We start from the raw sequence: 26634 nt of genomic DNA, 5'->3' as shown, positions 1-26634 counted from the left end.
TCCCCCGATAACTGCGCTGTACACATACAAATAAAGAAAGGTATATGCATCATAAAGGGACAATTCAAACTGCGTAGCTATTTAATCACTTTACCCTTGGAGATACCTTCACAACTGGCGTATTCGAGCTAAACTATAGCTATAACTATAAATCGGTCGTCTACTAAGTTAAACATATATTTTACGCTGTGCACATACAAATACAGATCAGTGTACATCATAAAAGGCCTCTGATAAAATATAGACAGTTGACAATTCAAAAGAGGTAGCTATTTAATCAACCTACCTCAGAAGTTACTCGATAATAACATCCAACGCAGTGGGACCGATGTATTATCGTAGAACAGACGTTTGAAACTACGCGAGGCTGCGTATCCCATAAGTAGGCGGGAAAAAGCCCAAAAGCCATGAACGTCTTGAGAGAAAAAAAGCGTACAACGGAGTCCAATGGGAGTGTCGCCTCTGAAGGGAGCGCTGCGGTAATGCCGCATTCAAGTACTGTTTGAAATGTAAAGGTTTGTGAGAAATATGAAGGTAACTTAATTGTGACATTAAGGAGTCCTACAAACGTTAGCGATGCTTTATACAAATATTTAAGGTTTCTATATTTTCTCTTACACTTTTATGAAAATTTTGATTTGAATGATAAGTCCAATAAGGCTAGAGCAGACTGTGAAATCGAAAATTGTAAAAGGTGAAAAAACTGAGTAGACAATAATTAAAAGACTACAACAGAGCAAGGCAACTAACTACTGTATGAATAGGCTAGATAGAAAGTATTAAATATGCATGTAGCCTAAGATACATCCGCAATGAAGAACATATGTTAAGCTAGAATAGGCAAATGTGGGCCTAAAAAAAAAACAGGCACCGCAAAACCAGAAAACAACTCCTGTTACACGCTCCATTGTGATTTGTAAAAACAGGTCAACGCACGCTGATACAAACAACTCAAGTAGTTGCATTTGGTAGTTTACAGGGCGTACCTGAAGGCAGCATAAGCCTGCCCCTCTAAGCAGCGCAGCAGTCAGTTACATGTTTACTTGCTTTGTCAGCGGTGTCCCCGCAGCACATATCTCATGGACTTTACCTGCTGCTGATAAAAACATTGGACTTCTATCTCAGATAGTGACTTATTTCACAGTCAGGGCTCCTTATCAGCGGTTTTTGTGGCCAGCCTCTTGAGGACATTGAGCGGGGGGCACATCGGGTTCACAGTTTTAGCTAGCGGAAAGATGACGTTAAAATCCAATAAAAACGAACCTGCGGTCATACTGGAGTCGGTTAACAGCGTCCGGACAGCCCTCTCCGATCTGTACCTGGAGAAGCTCCTCCAAAATAAACCAAAGTCTGACAAGGTAGGGTGTCATTTTTTACCTTTCATTTTTTTTTCTTCAGATATAACGCTTATACGCAAAAACGCTTCCGGGGGAAGCAGAGATGGGGCACACATGAGGTGTTTTTTCTGTAACTGACTATGTTTGATCCTTGACAACAGACCCGCTCGTGTTGACATCACATGTGTTGAAACAAAGAACTAATAGGCTGCAAGTATGTCTTTCTTCTCAAATCATCATCAGCATCGGTGTGTTAGTAACCACTGCATTGCTGAGTATTGCTCAGTCAGCCTTATGTGGATCCCATTAGACATTACATTAGCAATTTCACTTCTGCATCCCCCCCCCACCCCCCTACCCCCATACAGGAATCAGTTGGCGAATTGGGTAAACAAGGCTATATCACATGCCAGACTTTCCATATGTCTACCTGTGTTGGAATAAGTCCATACTATGACAGTATGGCCATCTTAAAGTAGCCACACATCATACTATTAGGCCTATTTTGTGAAAAATGTTATGCAATATTATATCAGATGAGATGGATAAAGTTAACAGTGTTGTGTAACTTTGCCTACAGCAAGTGCTTGGCTGCTGCTGATGAATTAGTTGCAGCAGTCAGCTGAGACCAGGCAGGTTGTTTACTACATGCATCACGTTGAAATTTTAGGTATTTTAACTTGTTTTCAGGGTAGGGAAAGAAGAAGAGGACGATGGGAAGACAAGTAGGGAAGTGTTAAGCTTGGATGTTGCGAAACCATTGACTTTGCCTTTTTACGCTGGCCAACAGCTGATATGTGGGACCACAAATGATTTGGTAACTTAAATCCTCGGCCACCACATGACAGCCAGTTATACGGAGGGGAACTCTTTGTCCTAAACTACTTCTGGGAATTTGGAAAGTCAGCACTGAGATGCTGAGGGACATGGTGAAGAGAGGAAACTCCTTTTTCCCGACATCAGCAGCTTGCAGTTCATTAGCCTTGAGTTACAATCGTGTCAACGTGTTCTTCTGCTTCGGGCTGATTTGTGAAATCAGTGTCTCTAAGTGAGGTCACATAGTCCATTATCTCCCGGTGCAGACCGCAGTGATGAATGTCGCTCGTGTTGCACCACACGAGTGTATATTTTACATGGCATATGGCTGATTGACTGCAACTTGTGGATTCTTTTAGAGCTGCAAAGAAGAATCGATTAGCCTAATCAATTACTTGTCAACTATTAGATTAATCGCCAACTTTAATCAATTAATCAGTTTGAGTCATTTGTTACAGGGGGAAAAAGTCTAAATTCTCGGATTCCAGCTTCCTCATTGTAAATATGTTCTAATTTCTTCACTCCTTTTTGACAGTAAACTGAATATCTTTGGCAAAGCATTGATTGACATTTTCTTTTTTTACCATTTTGAGACATTTTCTAGACCAAACAACTAATCAATTCATCGTTAGTTGCAACCCCAGGTAGTTTTCCTTGAGTTTTATGGTTCTAAAAATGAGTGAAGTGAAGTGGCCTGTTCTGTTCTGTACACTCCAGCTCAGTGATGTTGTTCTGCTCCTCTAGAGACTAATCCAGGTTCTCATGAGTCACTGTGCACTCACCCTATACAGACATAGGTCATTCCTGCATTTCAGTTCAAGGACAACTGCTCAACTTTTTGTTTTTGCCACACTTATCACTGTCACGTTAAGACCAAAACCAGTTTTTGCAAGTCAGGCTTACAGCATGTGAGACCCAAACTGGGTGTTTTCAGTACAGCCCTCCCAGCTGTATCTGTATAACGTATCCAAATTCTTCCATTCCCATATGGGTCAAATATTGATCTCCTACTGTGTTCCTTCAAGATATCAATACGCGGTTGCCTTTTGGCAGGGGACCCACCCAATATCCCAAAGTGGGAAAGCATTATGATTTAATATTCCTTGGCGTGATAGGCAAATCATCTCAAGAGAAATAAGAACCGATGAGAAAGAGACAGCTTGTATCATGTCGTCTGTCATGGTGCTAATGTAAAACAATAGTGTAGATCTTCATAGCGTATTGTTTTATCCAGACATTGGCTTACAGAAATGCACTCTCTGTTCAATCTACTTCCTGATGAAGCCAAATCCAGAACAGGAGGTGCTCTTCTCTTTCCTGAATGCATTTTTTACCTTCCGCCTGTTGCCTCTCCACCCCCAGGACTGGACTTTAGGTTTTTGTAAGGGCTTTGAGACCCCGCTTACAGTAACAACACGTGTTGATTGTTACCAGTGATTGGGACACAGTCTGTCATACCTTTTAGGCTAATTATTAATCTCTTTGCACTCTGATAGTGTGAGTGATAGCGCTGAAGGGGCTTATTGTTCAAATTCTGATAAGACACATTTAATTAAAAATAACTTGTAAGTGCCGTCCCAAATCTAATCCTATTAATATGTTAGCATTCAGGAGGTGACGAATTCTCTTTGTTGTCTACTGAATGCGAGACATCTGTTAGCTTTGTTTAGTTGTTGTGTGCTAAAGCCTTTACATTTATCATTTAACCTTTGTCCCTTTCCTTCCTGCTCAGTCCTGACGGTCAGCACTTTGTTGAGAGGAAATAAAGTCTCCTGCTCTGTGCCTTGAGGAAAACCACCCAATATTTTTAGGTTGAGCGGTTATTCCTGCCTTTAATGGGCACACGCAATAGTTTCTCTAAATTGGAAGGGGAAAAAAACAATAGAAATGTCATTATTCAATACGATTTTTGGTTCCACCGAAATCCCTTTTTACTTGCCTTTAGAGCAGCTCTTAATGGAAAATACAGTTTTGCTATGAGAGAATAGGATTAACGTTAGGATTAAGAAAGGGTTTGAGAAAACGTTTGAAAGCAGATTGAGATGGGTTGTTTCAGGATAGATTTGTTTGTGGGGATTTTGTCTGTAGCAAGATTGCATTACAGATTCCTTTCCTTAGAGGATGTAATTTCATCGCTTGACCCTGGGAGCCCGTCCAAATACTCCCTCCTGGTACCGGCCAGTCCTGACGTATAACAGCACAGGCTGTTAAATAACTATCTGGTGGAACAGATAAACAACTGCTTGGCTTTCATGACTCCCGCAGTCCCTGGAGGAACGTTAACAAAACGATTATTAAGTATTCCAAAGGAGCCACGAGTCCAAATAATGTGACACACATATTTTTTTAAGATAATAATGATACAAAAAACACATATTACCCCAAATCGCTGTTGCAGTATTTTCGGGCAGAGGTTATAGGCGAGGAGGAGGAGGAGGAGGAGGAGGAGGAAGATGATAATGATATTTATTGGTTTATTGTAGTGCTGACACTGCAAGATAGATAATAGTTTTTTTTGCTGAAGCAGTGCTGATGTGTAATTTCCATGCAGACAATTTTTGCTGATGCAGGTGCTTGTGTCACTGATGTCACTACAGTGACCAATTTATATATTAGTTGACAATGTGCATTCATTGGTCCATATTGTACGTGAGTGCTGTGCACAAAATGCCTGTTTGTGTCCCAGGAATCATTATAGGGTATCTTATACATTTAATGTGATTCCTCAATAATGGCACTGTCTTTATTGGTTAGATAAAGTAAGATGTATTTATAGAGCACATATCACATATACAAATCACAATGTGCTTTACATAAAACATAGGCTACAAGGTGATACATGATAAAAACACAAAACACAGGGGCGCCTGGCCCTTTGTCATTCCCCCTCTCTCTCTCTCTCCCCTTTCATTGCTAAACTGTCCTATCAAACAAAGGCCTAAAATGCCGAAAAACATCATCTTTAAAAACAAGAATGTGGATCTCTTCTTTAATGATGATCGGGACAAGAGACCATATTGGTGGACACTATTGATATTTTTTTTGGACTTGTTTTTTTGACTAGTCTTTGGGTTCATTTAAGTGACAGAAGCCCAGTATAATTCCGCATTATCAGTCTTTGGTCTCTCTTCTTTGATTTCTATTCCAATCACAACGCTAGAATTAGCTGCCGTACCGCAATGCAACTCTTTGATGACGCCGGCGGTATCCATGACCACATGGACCGGGTGGACCAGATCACTGGACGTGGCTAATGAGGTGTTATAACACTGGGTTAATTTTCAACCTTGAACATATGTTGAAACTGCAAATGAAACACGCCTGTTGGCACACATTAGCAAAAAGCTTCCTCTTGCAGTTTATTGGAAACACTGTCCGTCATATTGATCGGCTCTGTCCAGATGAACTGAGTTTAATTGTTTGCTTAAAGGAAGCGTTAAACTGTGTTGTTCTTTTCATTATTAGGAAAGATGATTTATTTTTGTGTGGGATAAAACAAGATATGTTTTTCTTCTTCTTTTCAACAGGCTGCCATGCAAACCTATGAAGATAAGGGAGCTGAGGTTTACACTAACGGTAGTGCTGGACACTTGAATGGCACAGAACTGAACAAGATGAAAGAAGTAGAATTTGAAAAGAATCCTTCAGAGCCAATGGTATACCATCTACACACACACACACACACACACACACACACACACACACACACACACACACACACACACACACACACACACACACACACATACATACACAGCCACTCAGACAGACAGACAGACAGACAGAGTTCTCTATTTTTAGATGTGTGTTGCTGATTCCTCTTCGACCGTGCTCTTTGTCTGCAGGGGGTCACGCTGAAGCTGAACGACAAACAGAGGTGCACTGTGGCCAGAATATTGCACGGAGGCATGGTCCACAGGCAAGGTAATTAATCCCATTTATTGATTTGATTTGAGTGTTAGCAGGCAAGTGTGACGACCTGGTGTGTGTATGTGTTAGAAAATTCTCTACACTAAAGCGCCACAGTTTGTCCCATTCACCGCAAATCTATTTTAGCATCAGCATCTGTTTGGACTGGAGGAGGTCAACAGATCATTTACATATTATATATTTAAATATTTCTCAGGCCCTATGGAAGCCAAACTGTAAAACCATACTTAAACTGTTCAGGTTAAAATCTTTCAAACACATATGTTTACATTTTGTCTGCTATCATTTGAGGATTAGGACTGGCATTCAATATTATAATTGTTGGTAAAAATCTACTTCTACTGCAATTATAGCCATTTTGATACAGGGCTATCACGCATTTCTTGTTTTTAGCCAATCTCTAAGGAGAATACATATGACTTCAGTAGCTGCTAGCACATATTACGACCATACATGCAGACACTGAACACAACACTACACTTTTCCTGGTGTCTTCCTCGCTACAGGTTCCTTACATGAAGGGGACGAAATACAAGAAATCAATGGGAAAAGTGTGACCGACCACAGTGTAGATCAGCTCCAGAAGATCCTGGTAGGTTGTTATCTCATAACTTTGATTTTTGGCTCTAAAGTTAGTGCAACTATGTATATAAGGATTGCACTTTATGCAACTAGATATGACTTAAACTGTGTCATCTTTGCACGCAGAAAGAAACCAATGGAGTAGTCACAATGAAGATCGTCCCCAACCTGCAGAGTCGATCCCGAGCCTGTGAGGTAATAATATATAACGCGTCTGGCAGACTATGCACTCAGTTGGGGTTTTTAAACAAATTTTGGTAAATTTTGTTTTCATACAGTATGTCTTCTCTCCAAAGTGTTTGAAATGTGCACGAGTAAACCAAGACAATTGGCTCTACTTACATTCAGATCCAGTAGTGACTTCTAGTGGCGACTTTTACAAAGATGGGTTTTGACTGCATTTCTTCCTCTACAACTCATTTGTTCAAATGATTTTGTTCTTTATTAGGTGAATCCTCTGTTAGTCAATGAACAATTCAGGTGACTATGCAATAAGTTTAAATATTAAAAAACAAGCAAACCTCACTCTTATTAGTTTTGCTAGTTAGACTTGAACCACTCTGGTAGTGTGTTTCATTCTGCCATCTACTGGCCACAACACTGCTGGCTTGATAAAACCACGCATAACAATAGTCTGTGGCACAGTATACAATAGTTTTATTTTAATGAAGAAACACATTGCATCCTTAGTCTTAATACTTCAGTTTATCACTGCAGCATGTTCCGACTTTGCTGTGGTCAGTGATGGCGGTCTACTTTTAACCTTATAGTCCATTAACATGTTGGCGTAGTTAATACTCTTTTTTTTCCATGCATAGTAAATATTACTATGTACTGTTTTCATGTTGTCTGTGTACAACTTCCACTGGAGTAATTTTGGGGGACAAAAACAAATTTGTATTACTTCCACTAACAATAGTAATATTTTACATGTGTTCCTGCTGGGATCTTTGACAGTTTGGGAAAGGTTTGTACCTGATCTGATCTCTCTGGATCACATGAATCAGCATGAACAAACTGGATGCCGCTGCTCAATTGAATGTTTAGAAGAAGTTCTGGAGAAAAGTAGCTTCAGTTTACTCTCTCATATGTTTTCTGCAGATGAGTATTTGATCAATTATACTTTGCGTGTGGAACTGGGAGAAAACAGTTAATTTTCACGTTATGAATTGAGCTGTCCAAGATCACACCATGAACATTACATTATGTTTAAGGGGGAATTTACCAATTAACATTTGCAGAATCTAAATATACGTGTGATATAAAGTCCCAATGTGCGTATTTATTATTTAGTGCGTACATTTAGATTTCTGTGCAGGTATGTGTTTGAAGTCATATAAAGTTAAGCTCTTGTTACAACAATCCGTGTGGATTTGGCGCACTGTTAGCAAGCTGTTAGCAGCTTCTGATGCACTGCTAAATGGAGAAATACACATAAGAGCAGTGGCGGTAGAACTGAGGTTGATATTTTGAACATAAATGCGAGACGTACCACTTGTTTGCGGCATAAACATTGAAGAACAACAAAATGTTGTACTTTTAATTTCAAGCGTTTGCTTGAGCTCACTGAAAAGCCAGAGAGTAAATAATGACTGTCCAACATTTGACTGACAGAAAGTGTTCTTTTTTTATTATTTTACTGACCTGCAAAATATCTGCTGACAGTCATGCTCAGCAAGCATCTGGCACAGCGGTATGTCATTTGGGATAACTTGAAAATAGGTTAATTCTAAAACTGGAGAAAGAGTCTTCATAGCGCCCCGACTAACTGTAGATGTTTTCTTTTTTTTTCTCAAAGTCACAATGTTAGCTAAAAGACTTTTACAAAGTTAGATACCTTTTCAGAGCTGACTGAACACATTGGTAAGGTTATCTTTAATGTCTAGTAAACCCAAATACATACTGCGTATGAGTGTTTTCTTTTCTCCAGAAAAGTGAATACCCCATATGTACCCCTAATCTACAGATGTACATGAGGGCCCAGTTTGACTATGACCCCGCCAAGGATGATCTCATCCCATGCAAAGAGGCAGGTCTGAAGTTTCAAACTGGTGACATCATTCAGATTATCAACAAGCAGGATCCGAACTGGTGGCAGGGCCGAGTGGAGAGCACTGCTGCTGACTTCGCTGGACTGATTCCCTCGCTGGAGCTCCAGGAATGGTAAACAGCTCTGTCATAATATCTGACGAAGATTGACGTATAATATTATTCGCCGCATTAGCATAAAGCTGAGCTAAACTTGAATCTCTTTTTTTTTCTGCTGCAGGAGGGTGGCAAGTAAAAGCAAGGCCAAAGAGGGCAGTCAGTCCTGCAGCCCTTTTGGGAAAAAAAAGAAGTGCAAAGACAAATACCTGGCTAAACACAGCTCAAGTGGGTGGATCACTGGAATCATGTTTCCTGGATTTTTCTTTTCTTTTTCTTACTCAGTTGTGCTGTAGTGTGGGTTTGTCTAAACCAAAATCCCTTCTGTTGCAGTTTTTGATCAGCTGGACGTGATTTCTTATGAGGAGGTTGTTCAGCTCCCTGCTTTTAAAAGGAAAACCCTGGTGCTTATTGGTAGGCTCAGTTCCATTATTTATTAGTGGCATCAAATTCTTAACGATATCATAAAACATGTCTGAACAGCTATACTGATGCACGTCATCAAAGCATGTTACAAATCTTGCCAATGTACAGATCTGTAATAAAACCTCAAACAAATTTAAAGGTAGTTTCATTCTGTGTGTTTTTCTCTGCAAGAAAAGATTTCAACATTAAGGTTTAATTGAAATGTCAATACAAATAAAAAAAAAACACATTTGCTCTGTTTAGGTGCACCTGGCGTAGGAAGGAGTCACATCAAAAATGCACTCTTGACTAAATACCCTGAGAAGTTTTCCTATCCTGCACCACGTAAGTAGTTGTCCTTACAATAGAACAATCAGGTTGGCTGAGTCCTCCTTTGGCTAAGTGTTTCACCTTCCACGCAGACACCACCAAACCCCAACGTAAGGAGGAGGAGAATGGACACGAGTATTATTTCATCTCCCATGAAGCCATGACCAAGTGCGTCTCTGGAAATGAGCTTCTGGAGTACGGCAGCTTCCAGGGCAATATGTTTGGTACCAAAATTGAGACCATCCAGAAGATCCACGAGCAAGAAAAAATCGCCTTGCTGGACATAGAACCACAGGTGAGCATTCACGGGCTGTTTTGGAGAGGTGATATGAAAGGAATGGTTGTGTTTGAGGTAAATTGTACTACCATTTATACATAAAGTTAACAGGTGTCTTAGCAGTTTGAAACATTTTAACAAGATTAACCTACACAAACCGAGTGTTGGAACAGCTCTTATTCTGCTGCTTTGGCTGCAGGTTAACGTGGGACATTGAAAGTGTTTAATCATATTTCTATTATTTAAAAATCAATGTATACAGCCATAGGAATTCATAAATTAAAGTTAGACCTACTATCTGTCTTTGGGAAAGTAAAATGTGTATTCACCTACATTGATATACTGTGTAGTGCAGATTCCATGTAGAGACATAAAGGTATTGTCTGCCTCTATTTATCAAAAACATTCAAATTACCCTAAAAACGTAATTATATGTGTAATGAAATGTAGTTATATAGATAGAACCCTTGTAGGTGTAGGTGGCCTTGTAAATTGAATCCCTGTTCTAGCTGTTTTCCTGTGGTTGATCAGTCTAATACATTTTTCTTTTCTTTTCTTCAACATTTGAACGCAGACCTTGAAAGTCTTGCGCACAGCTGACTTTGCACCTCTGGTGGTGTTCATCGCTCCGACCAACACAGCCGCCCAGGTGCTAAATCTTCATCTGAGTTCACTCGAGTACTATGAAACACCAGACTCGATCGGCCGGCAGCTGCTAACCCTCTGTGTCTTGCCTTCTAGACGGAAAGCCTGCAGATGATCCAGAAAGAGTCGGACGCCATTTTGACCACATATAGACACTTCTTTGATGTGGTTCTGGTCAACAACGACGTGGAGGAAAGCGTGAAAGTGGTGGAGGAGGCCATGGAGCGTGCCATCTCCACGCCACAGTGGGTGCCTGTATCATGGGTGTACTGACAGACGTCTGGCACCGGTATAATACATTTCTGTTTGTCTAACAAAACAAAAAAAAGCAGTGCAATATATCACAAGGTAGTGATGTCCCAGGTGTGTATGGGTTTACTTGTGGTTAATGTTAATTGTCACTGAGATTTATTTGTGCACAAATGCATCCCAAAAAAAAAAAGCAATATGTAGAAAGGTTTTGAGACCCTCACCAGGGATGTTTGGCTTGGTTGTTTTAACATTGGTGCTTCGGGCTTTTGACGAGCTAAGGGATAGTTCTGGTGCCGCACACCTTTTGTGATTGTTGGAACATGAGCAAATGCAAAATAGGACCACAACTGTGAATGAAATCCTTCCTTTTTAAATGACAGGATTGTGTCACGCAAAGCATTATCTTTTGGATTCATTGTCTGTTTTTCTGTTCTGTTCTCTAGATTGCGCCATGAAATTGTTCATACATTGTGTGTGTAACTCCGTGCGACCATAACGTGTTTTATCTACTCCACTCCTTTCAGTCAGTCATTGACAACTTCACTTGTCTCATCTCATCAAAATTAGATACCTCATAGGGTACTGTAAAGGCACTTTTTTAACAAAAAAATGAATTTCCCAGCTCTGTTGCAACTGCTTCGACTGTGTTTCATGTGGAAACTTGTTCTCCTGAGCCCTTAGGGAAAACTATGGCAGTTTTATGTCAACAGGAAAATTTCATAGGCGACTAGTGATCCACATAAAACACCAGTTTGCTGTCTGTGTGATTCAGAATAATCCATACTCCCATACCATTTTTTTCAAACATTTTAGACTTGGTCTATGGAGCAGAAGAATTGTGGGGGCATGATTTCAAAAGACGTCATGCCTCAAGCAAGTCTATGATCAATTATAGATAAAGACTTGGGTATCTGAGCTGGAGCTCCCACACTTTACACTTCTTCCCTCATCCACTGCGTGAGGGAAATAGTAACAGGTTATACATGACAATGAATTTGTTCACAGCTTCTATCCAGAACTTATTTGCACAGTTTCCTCGTTGCATTGTCAGAATTGTATACTTATTGAAATCCAAATATATCATGTGAAAAATATTTTGTGTTCTGTTCATTCCAGGTCATTTCAAGTACACCAATAATTGCACCTGAAACCATTTGATTTGTATGAATTTGCTGTTTAATATTCATTTTTAAAACAATATATACTAATAAATTCAACAACTGAACAGGCACATGGAGTAATGAAGGTGAAAACATAGAGCAACTATACATTTCTGGTGTGGTGTGTGAAACATTGGAGTGGCTGCAAACAGATGTGCATGTGTGATCTTCCCAAATCCTCAAATTTGAATAGCATTTCATTTTTGTCTATATGTCCTGACTTCTGTCCCAAGACTCAGAAAGACAGGACGAAGAAAACTATTGAAGTATTATTATGACCTACAATGTCCATGTCCAAAATTTGCCAAATAATAAAAAAAGAGTAAAATTATACTAGAAATGAATTACTATAAAGTTAGAGATTTACAGAACATATTAAAAAAAAAATCCATCAGAAAACTTAAAGATTTTGGGATTCCAGTTTTTATCTCCCAAAACTCTGGTCTGCTACATTCACACCTCTTGTCTACTGAAGGCATCAGTATACTCCAACAGGGTTAGAGTTCTGCAGATAGCATCTGGAGACAAGACAAACACTACACAACAGGCATGAATGTGAATGTGCTCCAAGTCAGTGATCTTCAACAGGTGGTCCGGGACCCCTAGGGGGTCCTCTGAGTCAATGAAGGGGGGGCCTCTAAATTATTGTTTTAAATCCCCACTGCGTACTTGGATATGAGTAAGGTAAGCACTCAGGCCATCCAAAGATCCAGTTAATCCTAAGGATTCACTATGCCACATGTATGTTTAACATGATTTATAAAACCATGCGAAAAATTGTTAGGCTTTTTTTGAATAGCTTAGTATTTTATGCAGAAAAAGGTATGTAAAGAGGCTTTAGGCTGCCTTAAAATTTATCGTAGGTCCAGTTTAATATGCAATTTTACAAAATATGCAGTAGGGGATCCCTGCTATACGTCGCTTTCAGTTAAGGGCTCCTTGACTTAAAAAAACGCTGATGTCCCCGGGTCTAATTTGTAGAACTTGTGTGACATGCTGCATGGTCTACAAAATATCAATGAGGTCATAACCATGAGCCAGCTACCTCTATATCTATTTTTTTTTTTAGACGTTAGCAATAAAACAAAGCTGTCTTATAGCACCACCATGTGGGCTCCACCAAGTTGACATCATCCTATGACACAAGATTTGATCTGTACATCCATTTTATTGAACCACACTATATAGCTTGTACATGCAATGTTCAGATGACAATTTGCAAGCGCTGTGGGAAAATGACTGACAATTAATTATAATAACATAATATGTAATTATATGGGTTATATAGACCATCCTGGAATGGAGGGTTAAATAAGGTGAAATTGGACAAAGCAAAGAGCAGTTGATGATTTTATTATGTATCAGCCAAAAATTAGCTGGAGAGAAACTCATATCAGAAATATGTTATGAAAAGATCACGTGTCTGATTTCAAACATTTCTTGTTACTTAATCTTTCGCCAGAGAAAATGCTTTTAAAGGCTTTCGTTTCTGAGAACGGATTAACATTTTTCTTCTAGAAGTTGCTTTGATTAAGTAATGCTTTAAAAAAGCCCAATCTGGGAATGTATTCAACTTACTTTATCATCAAAAGAATGAGCAAATGGAAAGATATTGTTGTTGTGAATGTCAAAGCAAAAAATAACTGAATAATGTGATTTTCTTTTCTTTTACCACTACACGAGGAAGTAGAAACTATTCTAGAAAACATCTACATTGCATTATTTCAAGCAAGAGTTCAGTGCTGAGCTTGACAAACTCCCATGAGATCTTCAGCCTGTGTAATTTCTTTGCGCCTACGGGACTCGAGCTGCGCAGAAAGAAAATTGATGTGCCATGTAAGGTCAAGTGAGACGATGGATATGTAATTGGATGTTTGAGTGATTGATTAGAGATTGCTACAGTATAGTTACCAGCACAACAGCAAACACTTGAATGCCCAAAACAAAAATACACAATATGAAGTATCTCTCTCAACATCAGTGTGATTAAAATGCAACATTTTTTATGAGGGATTCTGTGTTTATGCATTCATAAATCTGTACAAGCAGTGGGATTTATGAGGACTTAATGAAAATGTACACAAACAGGATACATACATATTAGATATGCATTCATCAGAATCATTTATAATGACAAATTATTCTGATAGATGAATATTTAAAAAAATAAAAACGGACTGTCAACCATGTTATGAGAGTTGCTGTTCCATAGTTTGTCCACCAGAGGGCGCTCTACAACTTTTAACTAATGTTAGGGAAATTTGTTTATGTTTTGTAACGCGTTTCTGGATTTTGTTTTAAAATATGTATCGGCCAATATATCGGCATATTGGATTTTTTAAATAACCAAATATTATATAAATATACATTGAACAACAGCTTTAAAACGTTATTGTCTTTCACTCATAATTTTCTGGCATCGTCACTAAAGATAAAAGATTGAACGCCATTATCATCACCAACAAAACTATTTAGTTTGATGGAAATTTAATTCACACCAACAAATTAAGAACTATTAATTAACATGTGTATGCATTTCCTAATTGGCTTAGACAAACATTTACAGAGAAGGCTAAACATATCAATATAAAAAATATATAAAGGGTCATCATATAGTATGAATCATCTATTTAGAAGAACAAACTCTAAATCCATTGGACTATTTTGTAATGATCCGCTTGTTTGTTTTACTTTGCTTGGGAAACTCCACAACCTCCCTCAGGGAGCAGGAAGGGGTCCAAGGGCCAATTTTAATGACTTTAAATGACCTTAAAAGACCCTGTCCTCACGTTAATCATATCTGACAGACTCACAGTAACATAGGCGGACTGAATGCAGATTATTACAAAAGGTTGGTAATATAATTTGAGGTAGGTTCACTCTCCATTACATCCCTCTCCATATGTAGCCTACTATGAAACATAATCAGACACCTACTGCGAAGCTCGCCACACCCCCTTCGAGGAACGCCATTTTGTTGACATACAGACTTGCAATAAAAATAAGCTCCATTACTAAAGCTTTAAACCCAAGCATGACCATGACATGTAATGCATGTAAAGGAAATCTACGTACAGCCCCAATACCAACACATATACATTAAAACAGCGCCGACCTGGGTGATAAAACGGTGTGTCAGAAGATCCGGTCACCCATTTCAACATGAAACTCGCCGCGATTGACGTCACCGAGCCATCTTTGTCCACCTAATCCAAGCGGCTGTTTATTACACCTTCATTACGGACTCTGACAGCGCCGGGCTCCAGTATTAGCCTGCAGGTGCCGCATCGCCGTAGAGTACATAGAAAGAGGAAAGCAGGTTTTGTAGCGAGGGGACACATCTCAGCGGCAGATATATACCAGCCAGTGCTCCTCCTAGGCTATATAGGCAGGGAAACGCCACAATAACCAACCAAAGGGTGCCAGAGGGTAGAGAGGAGCGCAGAAGGCAATCCACATCCATCTGCCAGCCACTTAGACCGCGCTAACATTTCCAGTCCGGATTTCAGCACAGCTGTCCAGCCAATACTACCAGGAAAATGTGAGTACCAAATTTTTGAAAGCGCTTTTCTTTTTAAAAATCCAGATAATGAATTCCAATTTCGTCCTCACGACTGATGTTGGCATGCTGTCTCGGATTAACGGTGTGTGAATATAGACTATTGTGTGTCTTTTCCATCAAATACTGAGGTTATTTCACTGGAGTCACGTTAGTCAGTATGTCATTGGTATGCAGCTTACTGCTTTTGAATTTATTTTTTATTATTTCTCTGATATGTGACCCAAACATAACTGTAGAGGCTAACGCGTCGGCCTAACCTTGGAGCAGACGGAGGGTTTATGGGGTTTAAAGACATTATTATATTACCTTATTTCTGCCTTTTACACTGTAACGTTACACGAGCTCTGTGCCTCTTTTATTAAGTCGTCCGTTGCTTTTCACCGGAGCACGCACGCATTTCTTTCCAGTTTGGACTGGTTTGATTTGAAAAGGACACAGTCTGTCCGACTACCCACAGGCTAATTAAAACCACATGAAGAAAACGTCATATCAAATGAAGCCTTTTTTGTCCTTAATGAACATGTACAAGCCTTCGTATTGTGTCGCTGAACCACAGGTGACGATTAAGCTAATTCAAGAAACAGCAAGGACACCGTGTTGAACATTGAAAGCGTCGATATTATTCGACGAATACTCTACAGACCTTCTTAAAGACGATGATATTATTAGCTCTGAAGTAGGCTCAGGCCTAGTTTACGTGATATTTGCAACCCATAGCGGGGGGTGGGGATAGCCTAGCCTCCTACTGAATGTCGTCGATTGTCGTGCGAGGGCGGACAGCTACATGACATATCTCACCATATTTCAGGCTGTGTGAGCCTTCAGGGGGAAATGAACCCTTTTAAATGTCCGTTTTCTGTGTTTTATTTGCCCTTTCTGTGTTCGACTGATAGAAATATATAGAGGGTAGGCTAAGGGACGGTAGCCGTGACAACCTCGTCTGCCAGTTTTTGCATAGCAGGCGGTAAAAACATGGTGCCAGCACACGACATGTCAATGCATTGTGCCGACATATTTGTTAACACTCCCTCTGTGGGCTATATTAGTTACATTGTCACCAACATTTGGTTGTAATTGTTCATCCAAGTGTTTAAAATCCATTCCCCATGAGGAACCTCTCCGCCCTCGATGTGTGTGGTAGGCTTCCAGTGTATTTACAGGCCGCTCGTGCTTGTCGTGAAACGCGATGTCTTACAGGACCTTATGTAGGCCTGGCGTGTCTGTGTATATACGGTCAGAAATGAAAGAAGTGAATGCTCTGGGTCGGGTTCCAGTTCAGTGACATCTGACAGAATGGGATAGCGAGGCTGGGATCAGACCGTCTCTTGTCTAGGCTGCTGTGGCGCTGTCCAGTGCTGAAATGTCGCTCTCCAGTGTTCCAATTCAGACAGCATCCCAGTCACCAAACTTTTTTTTTTGTAGCTTTGTGGTTAAATTGAATGTAAAAGGATATGATGATATTCTATTTATTTATCTATATGTTAACTCTTATGGTAAATAGGGTGTACGATAAGTGTTCCAATGAGTCCTCATTTCATCAGGGACCCCTGAAACCCCTCGCAGAGCCCTCAATGTCGCAGGAGCCCTCTTTGGAAACCACATGGCGAGACTATTTTCATAAGCTCTGTCTTGAAAGAGGGTTGTATATATTTGGCTTTCATGGCAAACCTGACATTGGCAGTGGACTGTAGAGAGACAGCTGTGAAACCAATCCAATGTGTTAGGCTTTCTTTTTGTATTTTCAATCTTTGATTAAAAGTGAATTCCTAATGTTCCTTATTATGCTCTGGGATACTAGGGTGAAACGGAAGTATGTGTTCTCTGCATGTAGTGGCATCCACATGCAAATTCATCAGGTAGAGAGAGTTTTTGTCAAATGGATGACATTTTTTTTTTATACATGCGTTCACTTGGTTACGTTCACCACCAATATCTGTTGACCGCATCAATGAAGCATGTCAAGACCAAATTCAGTTCATCCTTTTTAATTAAAAATGAAGATTATGAACGTGGCACAGATTAAAAGTAGTGAGCCCACCTGTGTGTGAAGTTCACAGTATGCCTATTTGGCTGTACAAACAGGATTTAGAGCCGGGGGAGAAATCTTCTCACTGCACTAGCAACTTAGCCTGGTTGAGTTGAGGTGCCAGTTCAGTGGTGACGATAGCGTGAACCGCTGCACACATTACACCTCTGTGGTGATACTTGTTGATGGAATGTGAAAAGGAGCATAAAGTAATTACATAGATGGACAGATAGACATATCAGACAGTGAATGTCAACTATTCTCTATCCAACACAGCTTTTAGTTTTTAAACTTTTGGGGTGCGAATCACACATTTTATCACAATACGATATTATATTGATTCTTTGGACACCGATACAGTATTTACTGATATCACAAAATCTCCCATCATACGATTTTGATTGGATTCAATTCAGGGGCCTGCGACCGATACATCACGAGATAGAAGCCCATTTAACACAATAAGTTACATTTATATATATTTACAAAATGCTAAACTAAATGTGATATGATAATTTCATTACTAAGCTCATCCAGACATTTCAATTAAAAATAAACTACACTTTTTAATAAAAAGAATACATTAAAGTGTGAATTTCAAAATAATGGTGCATCTCGATATTTTCACTTTGTATCGATAATATTGGATTGTTGAAGTTTGAATGGATACACTGATAGTTACAGCCATAGTAAACGAACTGTAATTGTAGAATGGTAGCGACTCTCAACTTGTAAGCAGTAATATATCGACTATAAATACATATATCTTTGTTTGAGACACATAGTAATAATAATTCACTTTCCCAGGTAGCGTACACATATAGCCTTGGGCTGGTTGTCAGCTGACAGAGACCCCCAGCCCTATTAGGCCAACTATTCAAAAGGATTTGTTGTTGTTAGGGGATTAGTATGTGGAAGCATGTAAAGGTGACCTTTATACAGAGTTTTGTCTCACACTGGTAGAGTAGATGAGGTAAGGTAACTTTGCCAGGAGATACTACAGCCGTAGTCAACTTAATTTTAGAAACATTTACACTGTCTATTCATATTGATTTCTTTAGATTGATAGACAGCAATACAGTGTGTTAAATAAAGCATGCTGTACCACTCCACACTACATTAAATATTTAAGTCATTTAAGCCTTTAAAGGATTTTCCATTTGCTTATTTAATGTATCTGCTGCTATATCGAGTTGCAGAATGTTTAAGATTTAATGTTCAAGTACTTTGTTAAGACTTTTAATTGATATTGGCACATATTATTATTGGAGGTTTACTGATATTGGTAGGTTGAGAGAATCATATCTAATTTAAAATGATTTGAAATGTATTTGTTGTTAATTTTATAATTATGGTTAATCTAATCGTATGTTTTTGTGCTTGCTATGTGTGGTTGTTGTGCATGTTGCATATTCTGCATCTCAATGATGAAATGCAGGGTTTGATCTTTTAAATTAGACAGCATTTCAGACAAAAACACATAAAAAGAGTTCATTTCTAGGATGCATTTTACTTTTTAAATATACCCTTTAGAATTAGTAGAACAGTGCCTATTTGGTGAATCTGAAAAATGTGGATATTGTCTTTATTTAAGTAGGTAGTGGCTCAGCTGAGACATGTTGTTGACCTTTATAATTTACATAAGTCTTGGATCACAAATGATTTGTCTGCATGAGATATACAGATTATAGTTTTTGCTGTGGATCCCAAAGCTAACACTCAATACAGGTTTTTCATTATCCAACATGTAAGATTTACACAATCAACAACCTGGGCGTAATGGAACAAAATTAGTAGGGGTGTGCAAAAAAATCAATTCACATTGGTATCGTGATTCAAGCTCTACAGATTTGAAATTGATTTGTAGAATTCCAAAAATCAAATTAATATTTTTTTTGTCATTTTGTAATGTCGTGTATACTAGCCCGTGGGAAAAGTAACTACATTTACATATTGTATATTGTTTTTAAATAAAGAATGGTTTTTGCATTGAAAATCGATTTTGAATCGAATCTTGAGTCTAAAAATCAATATCGAATTGGTTCATAAAAATTTCTGAATTGTGCACCCCTAATAATTAGTAATACACAACATGACAACCCCATTTGACATTTGTAAGACCTTCAGTAGTTGATTCTCTTTGTAGTAGAAGGTAGTTATCTGGACTCTCCAGCACTAACATTTAAAAATGCTCATGTTTGGAACACAGTAAATCTTCCAAATCCTACAAATTGGATAAGATGTACAATTCCCAATACCCAACATAAATTTGTTAGCTTTTAGCACTGTTTAATTCACCTTACAATATGAGAGAAAATATACTAGCTGTGTAAAAACAGCAAATGGTCCCCCCAGTATGTACTGTATATTTTATTATTATTATTTTATTATTTTATTTATCAGGGACCATGCACGGTTTAGGCCTGTACCAGAGTTAGCTATACAGCTAATTTGCATCTTTGGTCCCTGGGCAAGGAAGATAAAAGGACAATACTCAATATAGACACTACAGACAATACTATCGAAACAAATAGATCAAAAACACAACAGCCTATGGATTTGTGAGCACCCCACAATACACATTTGTCTTTTTGCTTTACCCCCTTCCTAAAATGTGTAGGATTACAGATACAAAATATCTTAGAGCAGTGGTGGGACAAGGTACACATCTAGGACATGAGTGTATATGAAATATTTAATCTGTGTTCCAACATTTCATCAGTTTACGCTGAACTTTTACCAGGCAGGCCGAGTTAGACATATAATTAAGCATTGCAACAATGTAAATGTACTTTTCTGTAATCAGTTAGAAGACATTTAAAATATGGTTAAATATGAAAATACTTTGAAAAAACTTTAATAACTGATAGAAGTCTTATTATTTTGTTGTTTCTTCAATTATCTATTTATCAAGCCAGACTATTCTCAAAAAAAGAAATCCTGTCATGTATGTGTATTTTGTATAAGAAACATTTTTTTTTTTCCGTCATTAGGTCTGCCCCAGCCGGAGCCCCTGCAGAAGGAGGGAATCAGCCCCCCAACCTCACCAGCAACCGTCGTCTGCAGCAGACACAGGCACAAGTGGATGAGGTGAGTGCACACGTCGTGTTGTCAGGCTCAGATGGAGACATTTACAGTTCAGCGTCACTCATTGGCCAATTCCTGGGAACATAATATTCTCAGCTTGCACACACACACACAATCACATTTCAATCATAAAGACATGATTTGAGGTCAAACTTAATAAACAACATTTAATCATAATCCAGGTCCAGCTCCATCCTGTTGGTCCCTCACACAGAGTTGTTGTGTCTTGATATCTGATTCCATTACATTGCTTTGCATGTCTTTCCGCAGGTGGTGGATATCATGCGTGTAAACGTGGACAAGGTCCTGGAGCGTGATCAGAAGCTGTCAGAACTGGACGACAGGGCTGACGCCCTGCAGGCTGGAGCCTCTCAGTTTGAGACCAGCGCTGCAAAACTGAAGAATAAATACTGGTGGAAGAATGCCAAGGTGAGGACATTCAGACGTGCTTACTCAAAGAGCAAATACCTGTGTGCAAAAAGGCAGCCTTAGAAGTCTCTGTTTGCAGACAAATTAAAAAGAAAGCATGAATAACAATGTAGATGGGAAATGTTGGTGTGAGTCTGGTGCTTTTAAGAAGTTGCTTTACAAATACTGTAGATATGGTCAAATTTCACTGCTTGTCTAATGACTTTTTCTGAAAATCCACTGACTGCAGATGATGATTATCCTGGGTGTGATATGCGTGATTGTCCTCATCGTCATTATTGGTAAGAAACGTTTTTGTGCACATGGATTTGTCACTGTTAAAAACTGATTCTCACATTCTACACATAGGTACTGTAAAATATAAGACATCTCCACAAATGAAAAATGAACTTGAAATCTAGAAATGGTGTTGGCAAATGTTGGTTTGATAACGTATGCATATTTGAAACATTATGAATGAGACTTTGCTTTTTCCTTTCTTTCTTCAGTGTACTTCAGCACCTAAGAAGAGTTGCTCCTACCCCAGTCTAATCCTTCCTTGCTACAGAAAAAAAACGCCCTCAAATTGATTACAAAATTAACCATGATAACTCATTTATTATATATATCTCCCGATTAGCCTCAATATAACACACCTAAACCTTCAGGGTCCCATGACTCCCCCACTTCCACCACCTCGCCTCTGGACCCCTGTCAATATTTGTCCTGTGAGTGTGTGGCCCTGTCTCCTTTCTGGGTCCTCGTGGCTTTTCTAACCTGCCATACAGAGAACCAAACACTTGTGACGATGCAACAACAGAAAAGGAAACAACAATTGGCGATAATTGTTACATAACTGATATATATAGTTCTTTGTAGAGTTTTATTCTGAAATATACTGTTTTGTAGGTGTGTGTGCGTGTGTGTGTGTGTGCATTTTGTATTTTTTAATTTTTGTATTAATTTTACGTATGCTTCAGCGTTAAATACTGCCTATTAATCAAAGTGTGTATCTTGCATGTGATCATCATCTGTCCGCCCCCTGCGTACTCTCTTTTCAGTGTATTTTTGCACAGTGGAGTTAGTCTCCATTTGACAATGGAAATACCTTTTGATTTTTCGAGTTCATCTGTGTTACCCGTGTCCACTAAGAAAGTCCAAAATAAGTCAAAGAACTAAAAATTGTACCAAGCAAATATCATCAAGTTATGACAAAATGTAACCATAACATAGACAAAACTTATTCAGCTTTTCTTTAGCTCCACATTTCTATAACTTGATGCCATCAAAGAGTTCAAGTCTTAGCTTCTTTGCTGGCTTTCTGAGAGAGTCTATGCTCACTGATATTGATCAAACATACAAATAATGCATGAATTGTCCAACTAATCCCTCGTAATCATCATTTCCAAGCCCTTTCCATCTGATCCTCCCAGTATCTGTGTCATTTCTATTTCTCCATTTCACTCTAATAACTTTCATCTGTAACATGCTAACCCCTCTTCTGCCTGTCGGCATGCTTGAACACCTTAATGTCTTCTGCTAATTTCTAAACTGCCATAGTACAGTTGGACCAATGTCTGTAGATGTTTCTTTTTTATTTAAATATTACGTAGTGTCTTATTTCGAAAACATTCCTTCATTGCAGTCTAGTGCAAATGGTCTTACCGTAGCACATGTAAGTGTACGTATCTTTAAAAAAAAAAAATACAGGCGACGAAGCTTGTGTCAAAAACGTCGGTCATACAAAACATAGGAGAAAATAGTTATAGTTAATAGCTGTAAGGGATTAGACTTTTAATCTGTCCGAATTACTTTCTTTTGTTATATGTGTGATGTTATCTTAACATTACACTTACAGTATACTGTGGAGATGTCATTATTGTCAAACTGTGGATATGGACTTAAAAAAAAACAAAAAAACAATTCTAATGCCAGGTGATAAAACGGGGCCATTGCATGAATCGCTTCATTTCCATAAAGCAAAGGGTTAATTCTTACTGGCCTGTTACCTACATGGATACTGAAAAGTCTTAGTCTCCAGTCACTTCTATTAGTTACTGTAGAATAATTCCAGTCAAACACACCCTCACACTTTTAGTGTGTGTAGGGAGAGCTGCAGACTGCAGAAAAGGAATCTGTTTAAAATGCACAAACAACCTTGTTTTTGATGGCGCTGTCTGGCTGGTCATTAGCCTGGCCAAAGGAGATCCTCGTGCAGCAAAACCTCTCCACATGAAGAGCACATATTAAAAAAAAAAATGTTTTTAGCCTTATTTGCAAATTCAGGAACATGGACAGAGGCTAATGGGGAAAATGTCAAATTCACTGTTGAGTTTTAGGTCAGCAACTTTGGGGTAGGCTCAGTAATTCACTGTCAAAAGTTAGATACAAGAAACGTGGGAAGCAATTATACAAAACATAGCACTCTTAAGAAGAGTGTGTTGCTAGCGCAGTGGTTCTGTCTCAGTGTTTCTCCCTATAGTTAAGGCCTTTTTTCTTTTTTAAATATAATAGATTCTATTTTTATTATAGTATATTTTTGTGTGAAACAGACAGGTAAAGAGGAAGTGTGCAATCAGTACTATTTGCTGCCACACAGCAGTAAGATCCTCTTTACCTCTGTCTGGTGTGTTTTTTGTAATTCAGCTCTGTGCGTTATACACTGCCAAGCAACAAGGGAGAGGCTTCTATTCTTATTGCTGTTATTTCTTTCATTGGTGCCCTCGCTGGTTTGGTCTTAAAACATTCTTTTAAATGTTTCTGGCATCTACTCCTGTGTATACTACCCTTTTGGCTACTTTATGAGCAGGAGAGCAGGGCAATGTGATGCACTTGTTTTTTAATGCGCTGTCAAACTAAGGCCTTGTACACATTAACATGAGATGACAAGCAACTCGGCTTATGCTCTACTACCACTAATGTCAATCTTAAAATGTTTAAATTTTGATTTCAAATCTTACAGTAGGCTACAGTCACTGAATAGATTTGAAGACCACAAAATCAGCAACAATATTTCAAAAACAAGTGTGTGTAAAGCCTTAGCAGCTTTGTCTCTTTTCAACAGTTTTATCTTTCCCACCAGCTGATCAGACCAACCTGCCCCCCTTTGCTCAACTCACTTACTTAAAATCCTACAGTGTGTGTGTGTGTGTGTGTCTGTGTGTGTGTGCGTGTTAGAATAGCTCTGTGTTGGGAATATCCCCCGTTTATCCTGACAGATTAGGCTGCTTAAATCTCAGAGTGAGAGCACGTTGTTTCCTTGACCACTGAAGTACACAAGCAGACGGGTTACAGATCTGCCGGCCAGTTCTATTAGGAAGGACCCTAACCTTTACAAGCCCTCTCCTCCCCGTCCCATGTTTTCCTCCAAACAGAGCAAAAGTAGACTGCAGAAGATTACCAAAGACCAGATTTCCATGCTTACGCTGCCAATTGCCATCAAAAACAAGCGGAGAGAAACAGGTTATCCAAACTACCCAAGTCGGTTTTACATAGCTTAAACCCTTACACAATTTATTCACAGATTACAGGACCTTTCAACTATTACACACTATTCATATAGTGTCAGTTTGGCTTGTGAGTGTGCCATTCAAACATATGCAAGTTAAACCAAAACATAACATGCTTCAAATTTCAAATACAGTCTGCCCCAACAATGCCTATCCAGGTCTGAAGAGCCTCTGATCTCTAACAGGTTTTTAGACACATAATCCTGTAACTAATAATAGCACAAATCTTCTTTTTTGTCTCCATAGTGCTGCCAAGTTCTAAAATGAAAAGAGAAACGAACTAACTATAGCTATTTAAAATGAACCTAGAAAACTGTTATAAAAAAATCTGCATTGTTTGGTGTTGTAATATGGGGGTGTTTTGGGGGGTAGGGGGTCCTATATCCTCAGGTTTAAGGTATTAGAAATTTACCAACTATATATGAGGACAAATCTATATTAGCAAAGTGTAGAATTGGGTTTTTGGCAAAAGAAAATCATTATAGGGTTACAAATGTGGTTCTTTTAGCCATCCTGCAGGGGTTAACCACACGGAGGGCTAAAGTGAAATAACACTACTGATTGGGGTAGGACTTCTGTGTTATCTATGAATCCAACTGTTGTGAGTGCTCAACCAATTTGGTCACAACAGGGAAAAGGAAGTGAGTGCTCTCTTTTTCCGTTGCTTTACTGTCTGTATGAAAATAAGTGCGTATATATTTTAACACCGTGGAACTTTTTCTGTTGTGTTTCATTTGTTTTGGTGGGATGGGAACATGACTTGGTGGAGAATATTGTCTTATGTGTCAACCTCAAGAATTGTTCAGTGATCTCAACTTATCGCTGTGTTCATGTCATTTGGGGGATGATCCGAAATACAAGATGCCAAAATGGAAACAAGTGTTCAGACCCTCTTCCAGGTTTGAATTATAGCTTGTGAAGTTACTTTCAAACTTGGAAGGAAACAGGCAGAAAAAAAGAGACCAACAGAAGATCCGATCTTTCAACAAAGCATTATGTAATATGTGCAGAGTGGGAAATGATCCCCAACGTTTACTGTCACCCCCAAATGGGATGAATGCAGCAAAAGGAGGGAACCTTTTGAGTCTCTGAATGTTCACTGGATGGCTATGATTATACAATATTCTACTTAATATATGTTTTATTTTTGAACCAAATATTGTGTTTTTCTTTTGCATCAATTTAGTAATAACTCCAGATGTCACTGAATTGTTTGTATGTAAGCACTGATTGGTAAAGGTAAAAAAAAATGGGAAGTTAATGGGAAAAATGAATATTTTACCTTCAATTGTCCAGAAGGCTTAGAAGGATTCTACAGTTTACATCAGATTGCTGTTTGTATCTACAAGATATATTTTTTGTTTAAATCTGTTTATTTTTGAGGAAAGATTTTGATTTCTCTTTGGGACTGGGGTTCCTGGGATGAAGGCCCATATTGCCCCTGGTCATCTGGCCTTACAGGAGGGACAGGACTGGAGGATCATGGGCAATGTGCTCAGTTTTATCTTTCTTTTTTCTTCTCCTTTGCTTTTATTTATTGATAGATTTATCGTGCTGTCATTTGGTATGGGAATAGAAACTAAACAAGGTTGACTCAACGTAATGAAGAGACTGAATGAAAACCTAAAGTACATAAAATAATTGTAGTGTAAATCTATCAATGTCTTATTATATTGATGAACATCATGAAATATATGTATATTGGACAAACAGTATCTATGACAAGTTGTACTTTTGTGTGTGCTTCACGTGTTTTGTGGGTGTGCAACAATGGGCAGATGCAATTTTGACCGCAATTCTGGGACCTTATCTGACCTGTATGAATAAGCATAAATTTATTATCAATACAAAGAGAAATCTCTTGCTTTAATTCATTGTTATTACATGCAAGTTTGTCTCAAAAGTACAAGGAGAATTGTTGAAATTATGTTCCCATCTCTTAAAGACTTTGATAAACCATATGGTTGGAAATCATGATACATAACTCAGATTATCATTGAAATCTATGAACCATTCACATTATTTTCAATTCAATAGTGTATGTCAGCAACATGTGCAGACACACCACTGTGGAACAGTGCAGATCTCACAGATTATTAAACCTCTGTTGTGGCTCATGCAGTACTTTAAGGGTTATAAATACTCTAGGGACAGGCTTTTCCC

At 38.7% G+C, this 26634-nt stretch overlaps 2 protein-coding genes across 3 annotated transcripts; both read left to right on the top strand.

Annotated features, from left to right (window-relative positions):
- The first annotated feature begins 1008 nt into the window (after positions 1 to 1008).
- On the top strand, positions 1009 to 11813 carry mpp1 (membrane protein, palmitoylated 1). Of its 2 annotated transcripts, none has more exons than XM_034889214.1 (12): positions 1009 to 1358; positions 5681 to 5809; positions 5999 to 6077; positions 6590 to 6675; positions 6792 to 6860; positions 8632 to 8828; positions 8935 to 9038; positions 9144 to 9224; positions 9480 to 9560; positions 9638 to 9840; positions 10397 to 10471; positions 10564 to 11813. In XM_034889214.1, exons 1-12 carry the CDS (start codon positions 1236 to 1238, stop codon positions 10738 to 10740), a joined length of 1404 nt encoding a protein of 467 aa, XP_034745105.1. In that variant the 5' UTR covers positions 1009 to 1235; the 3' UTR covers positions 10741 to 11813. The 2 variants fall into 2 exon arrangements, with proteins under 2 accessions (XP_034745105.1, XP_034745106.1); XM_034889215.1 differs by having other exon boundaries at positions 1010 to 1361; positions 5687 to 5809.
- A 3255-nt stretch (positions 11814 to 15068) lies between these two features.
- Positions 15069 to 26324, top strand: vamp2 (vesicle-associated membrane protein 2). Its single transcript, XM_034889863.1, has 5 exons — positions 15069 to 15420; positions 20461 to 20557; positions 20825 to 20983; positions 21213 to 21264; positions 21472 to 26324. Coding segments are annotated over exons 1-5 (327 nt in total). The 5' UTR covers positions 15069 to 15418; the 3' UTR covers positions 21489 to 26324.
- The last annotated feature ends 310 nt before the right edge of the window (positions 26325 to 26634 follow it).

This window comes from Etheostoma cragini, chromosome 13 (genome assembly GCF_013103735.1).
Source record: "Etheostoma cragini isolate CJK2018 chromosome 13, CSU_Ecrag_1.0, whole genome shotgun sequence".
NCBI lineage: Eukaryota > Metazoa > Chordata > Actinopteri > Perciformes > Percidae > Etheostoma > Etheostoma cragini.
This window is presented reverse-complemented; position numbering and strand designations above follow the sequence as displayed.